This window comes from Sphaeramia orbicularis, chromosome 22 (genome assembly GCF_902148855.1).
Source record: "Sphaeramia orbicularis chromosome 22, fSphaOr1.1, whole genome shotgun sequence".
Taxonomy (NCBI): Eukaryota; Metazoa; Chordata; class Actinopteri; order Kurtiformes; family Apogonidae; genus Sphaeramia; species Sphaeramia orbicularis.
The window spans coordinates 37,520,875-37,533,977 of NC_043978.1; the positions used below are offsets into that span (position 1 = coordinate 37,520,875).

Sequence of the window (13,103 nt, forward strand, 5' to 3'; positions counted from 1 at the left end):
TACATTAGAGGAGGTCTTTAATGCTGTGTTGCATATGCAAGAAAAACACTGCAACATGTTTTATTGTAGAATTTTACAGAGTATAAATTTTTAATCAGTAACATGATTGAAAAATCTACACTTGAGTAATATCAATGTCAACAGATGCTTTTTTTTTTTGTACATGTGACACAAATAAAACCAATGTCAACTCTCAGATCTTCTCTTTTTGGTATCATCAACCTAGATTATAGTTCATTTTGCCCTAAATTTATTTAATAGCAACATAATACACTTGGTCGTTGTCCAGCTATATATAGTTTCTATTATGTGCTCAGCAGTATCTGAACACAGTAGTGGAAAGCGTAACACTTTATGCACAGGCTCCTGGGTCCTGTCACAGCACTGTTGAGGCAATAGAGATATTTTTGGTGTGTGAAGGAGAGGTGTAAAAACGCTGGAGAGTGACCTCCCACTTTATGTCTACGAAGAATAATACCCCTGTGAAGATTTCTATAGCTACAGGAGAAAATGTTCCTTATATTCTTATACTTTTTTTTTAAAGACACATGTTTTCTTTTCCATCAGTCTTCGCAGGTATGGAACTGCTTTTCAACACCAAAACATATTGAACATAATGCCCATTATTTAAAGTTCAGTCTGTCTTTTTTGTCTTCACATTGCAGTCTGTACAGAACAGACATTGGCTGAACACCACAGGCTTCTTCCAGCAGCAAGGTGTGTCAGAGTCACGAGTATCTGCTGGTTCAGGTTTGCAACACCCTGTGAATGTCAACAAGGCTGCACATTAAAGAATATTTTAATTTCACACTTATGGTACCATTACCCAGCAGCCACTGTGATGTGAGAACATCCCACATAGAGGAAATAACCCTTATAATAACGCTACATGAACCCGGAGGAGGAGATGGGAACTTCCTCAACGTATAAATATGTTATGATATTAACACAGAGAGAAACGTCTGGAGTTGATGTTCATCTTGGTGAGGCCCAGATGTTTAAGGGGGGTGGACAAGGCGAAGGCAGCCTTCATGGGGATGTCACACAGCAGATCAGACTCCTCTCCACACTCCTCCAGCTCAAACGATGCATCGTCCAGCATCTCCTTATGACGGTCACACACTTGTTCCACTTTCAGCCGGTGGATCTCTGCCCGTAGACGGATGAGCTGACGGGCCAGACGGTTGTCCTGAACCTGCATCTCTCTCTGAGGAGGGAGCAGAGGTGAGGATTTGGAGGGGAAACAGAGAGAGAAAGTCAGTGGGACATAAAACTTGAACATTTAGGGGCAGGATCTTATGTATTTATCTGAATTTCTATCTTCTCAGCAAAGGCGTCTACAAGCATACGGGTCTGCAGCTTAAGAATGTGAGAAGACAGGCATCATATTGTCTCACAAACTGTTTGTTTAAGCTACAGGACTGCATGAAGTCAGTCATGCAGACTTCTAATTGAGGTCAGGCGTTCATGCAGAACTCATCCTGACACCTGAAGAATTGACTATCACCAAAAATGTTGTCATAAGTAGATTAAAATCTGTTGGAACATTCAGATGGGAACTTTGGACAGTTTCTATTGTTTTTTTTTTTAACTTGACAGAATGGAGTTGTGAAAGACACCTGACCTGACTTAAATGGTGTGACATTTTGCAACAAGTCAAACTTTAATAAAGAATACAGTACTTTTTTTTTTTTAATTTAACCTTTATTTAACCAGGAAAAAAGATACCACTGAGATAAGAGCCTCTTTTTCAAGGGAGCCCTGGCCAAGAGGCAGCATGAAATACAACACACAGTTACAACACACTGTTATAACATACAATAATTTACAGGACAACTCAAACTATGAAAAACAATGATCATTGTTGGATTTTTTTATTTGTATTGTATTTTATTTTTATTTATTTATTTATTAACTGAGTCAAACAAAATCACTCACCAGCTCTTTTCTCAGAAACTCCAAAGCATCATCAATTGTATCAAAGCCACAAATGTTTCGCACAACTAATTCTGAGTTCTCATTTCTCAAAAGTGCAGGCATGGAGACGACTTGTCCTCCTGCGCTGTCCTCTGGATATCCGTCCTTCCAGGGTCCGCTCTGCACCCTCTCCTGCCACTCCAGATAGGATGGTCTCCGAGTCTGTAACTTCAGCTTCTCTGTCAGAGCTTTCAAACTGTCCAAATCCTCCGTGCCTCCCTCCGACGACTCATCTCCCAACTCTTTCAAATCCATGGACTCTGTTGGGAACAGACTTTCTAACAATTTCTCGCGTTGTGCGCTCTTTTGGATTGGCAGCTTGGCGATTAATAAGGCGCAACAGGTCCTTGCCTCCTTTATAGGGAGATAAGGAGCAGGGACTGCCCAGCCCACACAGGACAGAGAGGCTGGACGACTCTGAAGGCTTTTATTTTTGTAAAGAAGCCTCTGCCTTCAAGACCTTACTCCGACGTTTGGAAGACGCTCTGCAAATGGCGCGCTGATTGGATTTAGCGTCATGTGCATCATGCGTCAAGGACATAAAGTAAACATTGGTTTTATGGAGTTTTATTGTGTACACACACTCTATTATAACTATCAAACTACATTTTATACGATTATATAGTTTTTCCTCTCTTTTTTTCTGCACGACTGCATTTTAAGGGATATTTATTGCATTTATGAATGAATAAATGAACGAATTAACCTTTTTTTTTTTTTTTTTCTCAACATAAATATTACATTATTATACGAATTTACATCAGCAGCAACATTTAGGCTATGTTGCTCGAAAAGGAGCAATAAGAGGCTGAAGCTTATTTAAATCTAATGATGATGATAATAATTATGATGATGATGATGATTATGATGATGACTTACACCTAATACCATATCTGTACAATAGAAACATGTACTTCACTTAATACAATAATTCAAGCATCCAAAACAATATGTCAGTACATCCAATATCCAGACTGACTACATCTATTTAATATATTGGAGATATTGCAGAATATATGCTACATTCCTTAATAATAATAATTTAAAAAAAAAAAAAAAAAAAAAAAAAAAAACTTTTTGGATGGAAAAAATAATAAATGTGCTTTTATTCCAATTTTACCAAAGCAAATTAGATTGCTGCTTAGTGGACCAGTAATAATAATCTAATAGCCTAATGTAACAGAGAGCTCTGCAGTATTTTTTTTTTTTTTTTCCACTATTTGTGTTAAATCATTTCCGATGTTTGTTTGTTTTGTTTTTTTAACAGATTAGGTATTTTGACAATGTGATTCTGCTACTTCAGTGCCCCCTGCATTACCATAACCTAAAATAAAGTCCAAAATGTTCATGACAAACTATTTTTTACACTTCATTATGCTGCCATCTAGTGGTCTTTTATATATACATCAGCCCCATTGGTGCTGCTGTCCCCTGCACCCCCACAATGTACAAACTTTCACCAGCAATAGGCCTATGTGTGACACATCTGAGTGAGTGTTGCTGAGTCTCAGGAAACGTGCACTTCCGTCTTTTGTTGCCTTAAACAACACATTTTATTTTGAGCAATCTCGTTTCTCTGAGAAGGTTGAGCTCCATTAGCACCTGGTTTTGTTCACACTGAATTGAATGTAGATCTGGGCTATTTATAGGCTCCTTATCGTTCTGCAAACAGCGCAACAGCAGTGCAACCCCACCTGCCTTATGTGCAGAGGAGGAGACTTTGCTTTCATTTTCAGTCTTAAAAAAAGAGGCGAGGAAGTGATTTAGAACTACTTGAGGGCTGGACTACTTCTGCAACTTGCACGTCCAGGAGCAGTGGTTTCTTGGTTTTATTTTTTTTTTATGTATAGGAGGAACTGATGGAGTTTTCCGAGCACATTAAAACCGCCAATGTGGAGGATGTTGTGCTCCATCAGCCGCTGCACCCACCGAGCAGAGGCACCCTGTGCATCACCGGCCACCACCTGCTTTTCTCGGACAGAGAGGAGAACAGCACCCGGCAGATCCTACTGCTCCTCAGGAACATCGATGCCATTGAAAAAAGGTGAAGGGAAAATTATATGAAAATTTAGAGGGTAATAAAGCAACTGATGATTTCTAACTTGTCTTATCATTATAAGGCATAGGGGAGACTGGGTGTAGTTGTAACATGGGGGGATTCCAGCAGCAGGATAAGAAATGAGTCATATTTTCACTTCAGTGTTTACACAGTGGATATAGAGGGGGAAATATGTTAATGGAAGAGAGCAAATTTACCTCCCAAGACATTTTTTAAAAAATTATAATAATTATATCACAATGCTAAATAGTGACTGACATCAGTGAGGAGGTTGTAACAAGTCTTTAAAAGGAGTAAAAACCATAAAACACACAATTTCTTGACTTTAACTCTATATACAGCCAGCCAAACAAATACATTGTTGATCATAAATTTGGAATAAAATATTTTTCATCCTCTCACGAAATGACAGTGACAATGCGATTTATTCTGTAAAAGGGACTCAGTATATAATCATTGTACCTGGACAAAGGTGATTACTGATGTGTATGAATAGGAATAAAAAAGAGGAATGTGTCTGGAAACAAAGTTATTCCAACTTTATGGGCAACAGTGTACAAATACTGATATTATTTTTGAGCCTCTGTGTTTTTTCTCACAGAGGTACATTGTAGGGCAGAGAAAGAAATCTTAATGTGTGACTTTAAAAATGTGATATGGCTGTGGTTTCTGATATTATAATAACTGGAGTGTTGACACAAAGGTGCTGCCTATTCTCCAAATATAAGGGAATGGGGGGGGGTTGAGAGAACCTCCACCAAAAATCACACCATCATCACTTATATATATATTTTTAAGTGAAAATTAAATGTAAAATGACCATTTTGCTAAAATTGTGACTCACTCTGCCCTTGTGTTAAACCTCTTTTTGCAGCGTATTGTACGATGTGACCTTGTATTTTGCTTCATTTGTTTGTACGTACCCAGATATATGTTACAACCCTAGTGGAGCAGGATGTAACAAAGGAACACTATGTATTCTACATTTGCTCATGAGGGCTGTGATATTTTCACAGAGGTGTGAATTGATGCTATTTGTTGGAGACAAATGTGTGTATTTTGTATGAAAGTTTGAGTTCTATTAACCCATAAAGACCCAAACAGCCACTGGTGACCAAAATCATCTACTAATCAAAAATGTGTAATACCTATTGATCCACTAATCTTATTAATCGATGTAAATAATTGGTGTAAAATACAGTCTGTCATCTTTTCATGGTCATCAGATATGACCCATTTGGATGTTCAGAGGCTCCATCATCATCTATAACACTGATTGACCAGTAAAACCCATGGAGTTGGATCAATGACAGTGGATGGAGAGGGTTGTTTTATGTTCAGTTAATGATAGATTTTACTGGGGAAAAAATCACTTTTTCTTCAGTTTTCTCTGTTTTTGAATAACCCTCAACTTTAATCTGAGCTTTTATGAACATCTACATGATCAGTAAATTAAATCCAGTAAAATACCAGATTTTCTCAGAAAAAATGCAAAATACAGAGGATAATATGATAGTAAATGGTGATAAATCACATAAGAAAGGTTAAATAGAGAGAAAAATTTATTCAGAAGCTGCCACGAAAGTAGCACTGGGTCTTTATGGGTTAAGTGAGTTACAGGTGCCAAAGCAAAAAGATTTACAACCATACCCGGTCTCCCTTTCTTTAAAGAGTTCAATCACCAGTTTTACTTATACACTTGAAATGCTCAGGTACTTACTGCATGTTTAAGTGATTTATGGATCTTCTGCTGCTGATAGGCCCGTGTTCATGTTCAGTCAAAGAATCACATGAATCAAAAATGACTAATCTACTTCACATCTGTCTCCTCTTCTCCTCCAGTCTGTAATTTATATCTAATTATATTATTCCTCACATCTTTTTAACTAGCGTGGAAAACCTTTTGGGCTATTCCAGCCTGTTCTCTAAGGCAGACTACAGTAAAAGGTTGGACATCATCTGTGTTGCAGTGTCTTGCTACACTATTTGTGGTCCTAGTTGACCACAGAGCTCAGCAAAAGGAAGTTTGCTAATTGTTTTCACAAGATTCAAGCAGCCCTCCCCACTTTTCTAGCATATTGCATGTATTGCTTGCTATTAACAGCTTTTTTATTAATTAACATGGAAGCTTAAGCATTGCTGAAAACAGTTATTCATAAAGTAAAGGGCTGCGCACCTTGTTTGACAGCAAAAGAAAGCTGCTTCCCACGTTCAGGACTCAAACCAGCTGACCGCCTTCTTTCACTGCTGCCAGTAAAACTTTCTGCACTGCTAGAAAACATTAAGGGGGGAAGTGGGCACAGGGAGAAGTGTTTCCGTTGTTTTGTGTAGGTTTCATAAAGGTGTGTGTGCATTTGTAGGATATCTGGGTCCTCGGGAACAATCACAGTTAAGTGCAAGGACCTGCGTGTGCTCCAGCTGGACATCCCAGGCATGGAGCAGTGTCTCAACATTGCACACTCAATTGAGGTATAAAATGAAAGAGTGTCCTGCTGAGTCCTGACACAGAGCACACATGATTCAGAAAACGCTATATTTACATGTCTTTTCTCTGATAGCAACCCTTGTCTTCATTCTCTCTAGACCCTGTCCTGTCTCAATGACGTGTCGGAGATGTATCCTTTCTTTTACAGACCGTCTGATCTCAGCTCACAGGACCAGTGGGGCCTGTCGTCCTCTGAAAAGTATTACAGTGAACATAAGGAGCTTGTAAGCAATACACAAAACTGTTTATATGCAGAAATGTCCTTGTGTCTGTGCTCTCTCACATGCATAAAAACATTACTGGGGTGGCAACCTTTCCCAACAGTGATCCAGCAGCCACATGACAGGAAAATGGAAAGGAAGCTGAATGCAGAGGTCATGATTCTGTAAAGCAACAGGATATCCCTGTTGCTGGGAGCTTATTCTGTCACTACAACCCCTTTAGCTTTTTTTTTTAAATTTCTTTTTCCATTACTTCAGATTGTGGTGCATGCAGCTTGATTTGCGGTTAATCTACAAATGTCCTCCTCTGGTGATGAAGGGTGATGGACCCAGAAACCACCATAGTAACGTGTTTTAAAGGCACAGCTTTCCCACAACGTGCGATATATTTCTGCACATTTCATCATTTCACCCCACTGACAGTTCTAAGGAAGTTACGCTGCTCTGAAAACTAACCTAAAGAGCAATGTGGCATTATTCAATTTCAATAGAGTATATTTTAATTGAATAATTTTGGCCAGTTTCAATACCATTTTGGCAAAAAGTTGAAATACTCATGTACACATGTACAAAGTGAAAAGGTCAGCAAATGCTATGTGCAGAGGAAGATGGGCCCACCCATGAGTGAGCTGTTTCCTGTGATTTTAGAGGCATTTAACACAAGTCTTTGCATGCGGAGTTAGTGACAGCAGGTTTTCCACTGGAGGAAGTGGCATTCTTAGTATATGCACTCTGTAAAAGCACCTATCACTGTTAAAATATTGTGTTTTAAGTAAAAGGCCTGCTTGAAATTTCCAGGTAAACTAAAAGTGATGGAGTATTTGTCATATTTAAATTAAAGGAGTTTGGTCCCTGTGACTGATATAGTAATCTGTACATCTGTGGTTTATTGATATTGACGCATCAGTTTTGTCATGCTATGTTATTGTCACAGCTACTGGAGATAGAGGTTGTTTGAACTAATTTATATCCAGTTTTTTATACAGGGGTATATGATAAATGTGAGGGCTCATCACTTGATAAATGAGGAAAAAGAAAAAGAACTGACAAGTCCTGATACACAAATCTGTTTTCAGTTTAGGAATCTTATTTAATATTTGTTATTTGGTGAGATACTGGTTTAAGGTTAGAGATACTCTAGATTCTCCCCATTGTCCTTAGGCATTCACCTTAATATGTTAACTGGTCAGTTTAAATCACCCATAGGTGATATGTTGGCCCTGTTTTGAACTGGCGATACATCCAGGATGCACCCCACCTTCACACTATGGTATCTGGGATGGTAGGCTCCAGCACCCCTGGAACCCTTCCATGTATAAACAATTCGGAAAATGAATAAATATTGACATTTAAAATTAAACCATGTCCTAAATTTAGAGGGAAAACTCACTACTGATATAAAGTTTGGAAATCACCCAATGAATCTTTAAAAATGTGCTGTATTTTAAAAGCATTTTACTATTCATTCTATAAAATCCCCATCCTCATTACCTTTGTGTCTGAGATAAAATGTTGTGAAAGTATCAAGTTGCAGGAAATGTTCAAGTAAAGTACAAAAACCTCCAATTGCACATAGCTACAGTATGTGTGTAAATGAAGTCAGTCACTGTCCAACACTGAGGTTCTATGATTTTTTAATTTGAAGGTTAATCATTTCCAAACATTGGCCTCCTAGTGACATGTCATATTTTATTCATTTTTTGCTGTGATTGGTTTCATCAAATTGTCTCTCCTCTGTTTGCAGCATAAGCGATGGAGATTGAGCAGCGTGAACAGAGATTATTCAGTGTGTCCATCCTATCCTCCAGCCGTGATTGTCCCCAAGGACATAGATGATGACACACTGAAGAAAGTGGCTAAATTCAGACAGTCAGGTCGTTTCCCTGTCCTCTGCTACTATCATCGTAAAAATGGCATGGTGAGGTATTTGTGTGTCCGCTGTTGCAGTGTGTACAGTTTACAGTAACCTGTAGTTTCCACTAAAACAGGGGTGTCAAATTCATTTTAGTTCAGGGGCCACAAACAGTCCTGTTTGATCTCAAATGGGGCGAAACAGTAAAATCTATATCATAATACTGGAAGGTCTCAGAGCGTGTGTGTGTGTGTGTGTGTGTGTGTGTGTGTGTGTGTGTGTGTGTATCTGCACAGTTCTGAGAAATTTAGATGTTTTTAACTGGCCAATTCAGTACCTATATTTAAGGAATAGTCCCATCTCCACATTAAATATCTCAGCAAGTTGATTGGACCAGTATTTTGGGAGATATTAGTCATTTTGAATAAATAGCCTTACAATCATATTGCATGGTTGGCCGGAAGTGCAGTACCATGCTGCATGATGGGAAATTAAGTTAAAAACAGGAACGACGCATTTACTGTGAAAGCTATCCTTTCACAAAAAAGGTGAATAACATAAACCTGAAATTTCTCAAGAAAACTAAGCACAATTTTAACAATATTATGGCCTCAGCTTATCATTTATACATGTGCATTTCGGATCGCGGTGGATAGGAAAGTGGAAAGGCAAGGCAAGGCAAATTGATTTATAATGTAGAGGAGTATTCATACACAAGGCAATTCAAAGTGCTTTACAAAGGCATAAAATTCCATTAAAATCATAGAGAATAAAACATTAAAAAGGAAAGTGCAGAAAAGATTTTTTTTTTAAATAAAGGAGATAAAATAAAATTAAACCAATAGCTAAAAACTCTCTTGACTAAAATTAAGAATTTAATGTTAAAACATGAATTAGAACTGAAAAAACTACTCTAATCAAAGGCAGCTGTAAACAAATGAGTTTTTAACCTTGCTTTAAAAGTACTGAGAGTTTCGGCAGACCGGCAGTTTTCTGGTAGTTTGATCCAGATGTGTGGAGCATAAAAACTAAAAGCTGCTTCTCCCTGTTTGGTTGTAAAAGGCTCAAAACATTTAGTAACAAGCATAACATTGTTAAAACAAGAAAAGCACTCGGAGAGCACAGGCCTCCACCAAGACAGATCTGCCCCCCCCCATCATCACCAAAATTTAATCATTTCTTCCTTGTGCCAGTATCAAAATTTCCTGAAAATCCATCCATAACTTTTTGAGTTATCCTGCTAACAATCAAACATGCAAGCAAACACACAAAGCAAAGCAATCACATTACCTCCTGTCGGAGGTAACTATATAGTATGGAATTTGGAGTTGTCATTATTTATAGATAATTCTTTTATTATTTTACTGGTCTGACCCACTTAAGATAAAATTGGGTTAAAATGAGCTTTACACCCTTAACTGTTAATACCTTAAGTGTAATTTTTGCTCTTTGCAAACTCATCCCATGGACCAGATTGGAACCTTTGGCTGGCTGGTTTTGGCCCACAGGCTGCATGTTTGATACCCCTGCACTAACAGATCCACTTTTCAGGTAATCATGCGTGGTGGTCAGCCTTTGACAGGAGCCAATCGGAAGCGCTGCAGAGAAGATGAACTCCTCCTCCAGGCAGTGATTGACAGTTCAGACAAGGGTTACATTATCGACACCCGCTCCAGTCAGCAGGTGCAGCAGGCTCGGATGACAGGTGGAGGGTTTGAGTCCAAGTCATCCTATAGCTGCTGGAAGAGACTGCACAGGCAGATGGAAAAGTATGTGAAAGGAGACAATAAAAGCTGAATGTTCAGTATTTAAGTTAATGGTCTGCCCCACATAGTGTCCTTATTTTGCTTCTTTTTTTTTTTTTTGCATATGAAAATTATGAAAACGTTATCTATGCAATTGTGTGTACAGGGGAAAAGCACTCCAGGAGAGTCTAATTAAACTGGTGGAGGCCTGTGGGGACGAGTCTCAAAATATGGACCGGTGGCTCAGTAAACTTGAGAATTCGAAGTGGCTCTCTCATGTCCAGACTGCTCTGTCAACCGCTGGACTGCTGGCAGAGTGTGTGGAGAGGTAGGAACTACATCTACTATGTGAGTCACAAATGAGTGACAAAAAGTTTTCACCATAAAAACCATAAAACAGTGTAAAGCACACAATTAATGAGTAAAAATAAAACATGTATATGCAAATCAGTTTTCATACATAAAAGTATAATAAATGTCCACAAGTTGTTGCACAACTTTAACTTTTATCTAACCAGGAAATTCAAGTAGCTATCTGCAGTGACAGTGGCAGGAAACATCTAGCTGTTGCAACACTTCATCTTAAAGAACCTGCCTGCCTATGACATTACATTTATCTGTTAATTTAAGGACAAACAGTTGAGGATTACAGCAGCTTGTCTGTTGGTTTTATGATCAGGGACGGTCATTCAGTTCTGGTTCATGGCTCTGAAGGAACAGACTGCACTTTGCTGGTCAGTACTCTGGCTCAGCTCATCATGGACCCATGCTGCCGTACACTAGAGGGCTTCCTGGCATTGCTGGAGAGAGAATGGGTGCAGGTGAGTGTATATACTGTAGGTATGCATGTGGGAAGCTTGGAGAAGTTTTGGAAAGATTTGTGGGAGCACTTTATGGAGATCTCTGAAGCCCTCATATAATCTTTGTAACCATATTGAGAGACTTTACAAAATGCTTAATGCCTTTTCTTAATGCTTAACAAATAATTAATCTAGTAAATTGAAACGAAGGGAAACATTTTTTAAAAATGTGATTATTTCCTTATCCGTCTATGATATGTTGTGCTATTAAAACGGACATCTCTGACGCATGGTTTAACCAAAGCTCTTGCTAAATAGGATATTACTCTGCACGTTCCTGACAGAAAAACAAAAAAATCATAGTAATTTTGCAGCATGTGGTGCTCACATGTTCAACAAAAGTGGCTTCTCTTTGTTTTGCTCCTGGTCATTCTCCATGTTTCCTGTGGGGAAAGGGTTTGACAATTCAGAGAACACAAATAAGAATGCAGTCTGACAGAAATAGCAGTCCAGGCAGTTTGTTTTCTCTCTTATGCACAAAAAGGGTCAAGTGATATTTTATGTAACAGATATTTCTCCAGTAGCCATTCAGTGAGATAGATAGATAGATAGATAGATAGATAGATAGATAGATAGATAGATAGATAGATAGATAGATAGATAGATAGATAGATAGATAGATAGATAGATAGATAGATAGATAGATAGATAGATAGATAGATAGATAGATAGATAGATAGATAGATAGATAGATAGATATGTGGATTTGTCCTTCACAAGAAAATTGTTTTCACATACTGTGCAGCCACGAGAATATAGTGCATCACTCACAAACATATGACATAACACAAACCCAAAAACAGCAATTTCACAGCCATATACCCACCGCCACACACATCTGTTTTACACATTACAGTCTCTTTAATGATTTATTCAGTCGTGTTATTGCATTTGGGATGAAACTTTGCTGAATTTAAGTAATATTTTAACTGCCCACTAGCACTGGCTGTAGAAATAAAACAATGAATGCCTTAGATGATAGATAAATATATACTAAGACGAGACTTAAAAACACCAGAATCAGTGTGTTCTTTTTTCTTTCCAGGCAGGACACCCATTCCAGCTGCGATGTGCCCACTCAGCCTATTCCCATGTTCGTCTCCAGCAGGAGTCCCCAGTATTCCTACTGCTGCTGGATTGTGTTTGGCAGCTCTGGAGACAGTTCCCCCTGGCATTAGGTTTCTCTGAGGCACTGCTGTTGAGGTTGGCAACTGAGGCCTACTTCTCTAACTATGGCACCTTCCTCTGTAACAACGATCAGGAGAGGTCAGTTGTCCTACTAGAGATAGGTAACTGAACATGGCACAGATATTCTTTTTATTTTTCGGATGTTATTTTCTCTTCTGTCTCTCCCCTTGTCCTCAGGTGTGCTCTAGGTGTCAAAGAGAAGACTTACTGTTTGTTCCATTCCCTACTGAAGCCCACAGAGAAAGAACACTACACCAATCCTCTGTATGAGCCCACAGATCTGGCAATCTGGCCCTCAGTTCATCCTCAGTCGCTGCAGCTCTGGAGAGGTGAGCAGGGGTTGACATTTTTTGATCATAGGTTCACCTCAGCGGTCATTCCCACAGTGTCATTTCTGACTCAAGCCCATGTCTGTCCAAAGGGTTTTTTCTCAGGTGGACCCCACAGACTCGTCATTTGGAGGAAGCTCAGGAAGAAATACGGAACATGGTCATTGAGTGGGGGAAGGTGGCACTTAGCTGATGATTAAGTGGAGAAAATGGGCTTTTAAGGAGAAATGTGACCAGTGTGTAATTGTTCCTCATATCTTTTAACAATACCTTGTGTTTTGAATGTATACTCATTTTTTTTACTTTCATAAAATTCTATGTGAAAGTAACTACTGGCTATTGTGGTGAATGTCATTTTAAGCTATTGCAGTCTATATTTACATTGAC

General features: G+C 38.7%; 2 protein-coding genes across 5 annotated transcripts; one reads left to right on the plus strand and one right to left on the minus strand.

Annotated features, from left to right (window-relative positions):
* Window positions 1-2,361, minus strand: fam167b (family with sequence similarity 167 member B). Its single transcript, XM_030126246.1, has 2 exons — window positions 1,939-2,361; window positions 1-1,207 (listed from the first exon to the last, which is right to left on the minus strand). The coding sequence occupies exons 1-2, from the start codon at window positions 2,230-2,232 to the stop codon at window positions 944-946; spliced, it is 558 nt and encodes a 185-aa protein (XP_029982106.1). The 5' UTR covers window positions 2,233-2,361; the 3' UTR covers window positions 1-943.
* Window positions 2,362-2,402: 41 nt separating this feature from the next.
* On the plus strand, window positions 2,403-13,041 carry LOC115413416 (myotubularin-related protein 9). Of its 4 annotated transcripts, none has more exons than XM_030126234.1 (12): window positions 2,403-2,521; window positions 3,828-4,021; window positions 5,927-5,983; window positions 6,397-6,505; window positions 6,620-6,745; window positions 8,487-8,660; window positions 10,146-10,363; window positions 10,506-10,667; window positions 11,019-11,160; window positions 12,245-12,465; window positions 12,565-12,716; window positions 12,809-13,041. In XM_030126234.1, exons 1-12 carry the CDS (start codon window positions 2,495-2,497, stop codon window positions 12,907-12,909), a joined length of 1,683 nt encoding a protein of 560 aa, XP_029982094.1. In that variant the 5' UTR covers window positions 2,403-2,494; the 3' UTR covers window positions 12,910-13,041. The 4 variants fall into 4 exon arrangements, with proteins under 4 accessions (XP_029982094.1, XP_029982096.1, XP_029982095.1 ...); XM_030126236.1 differs by having other exon boundaries at window positions 6,670-6,745; XM_030126235.1 differs by lacking the exon at window positions 5,927-5,983.
* The last annotated feature ends 62 nt before the right edge of the window (window positions 13,042-13,103 follow it).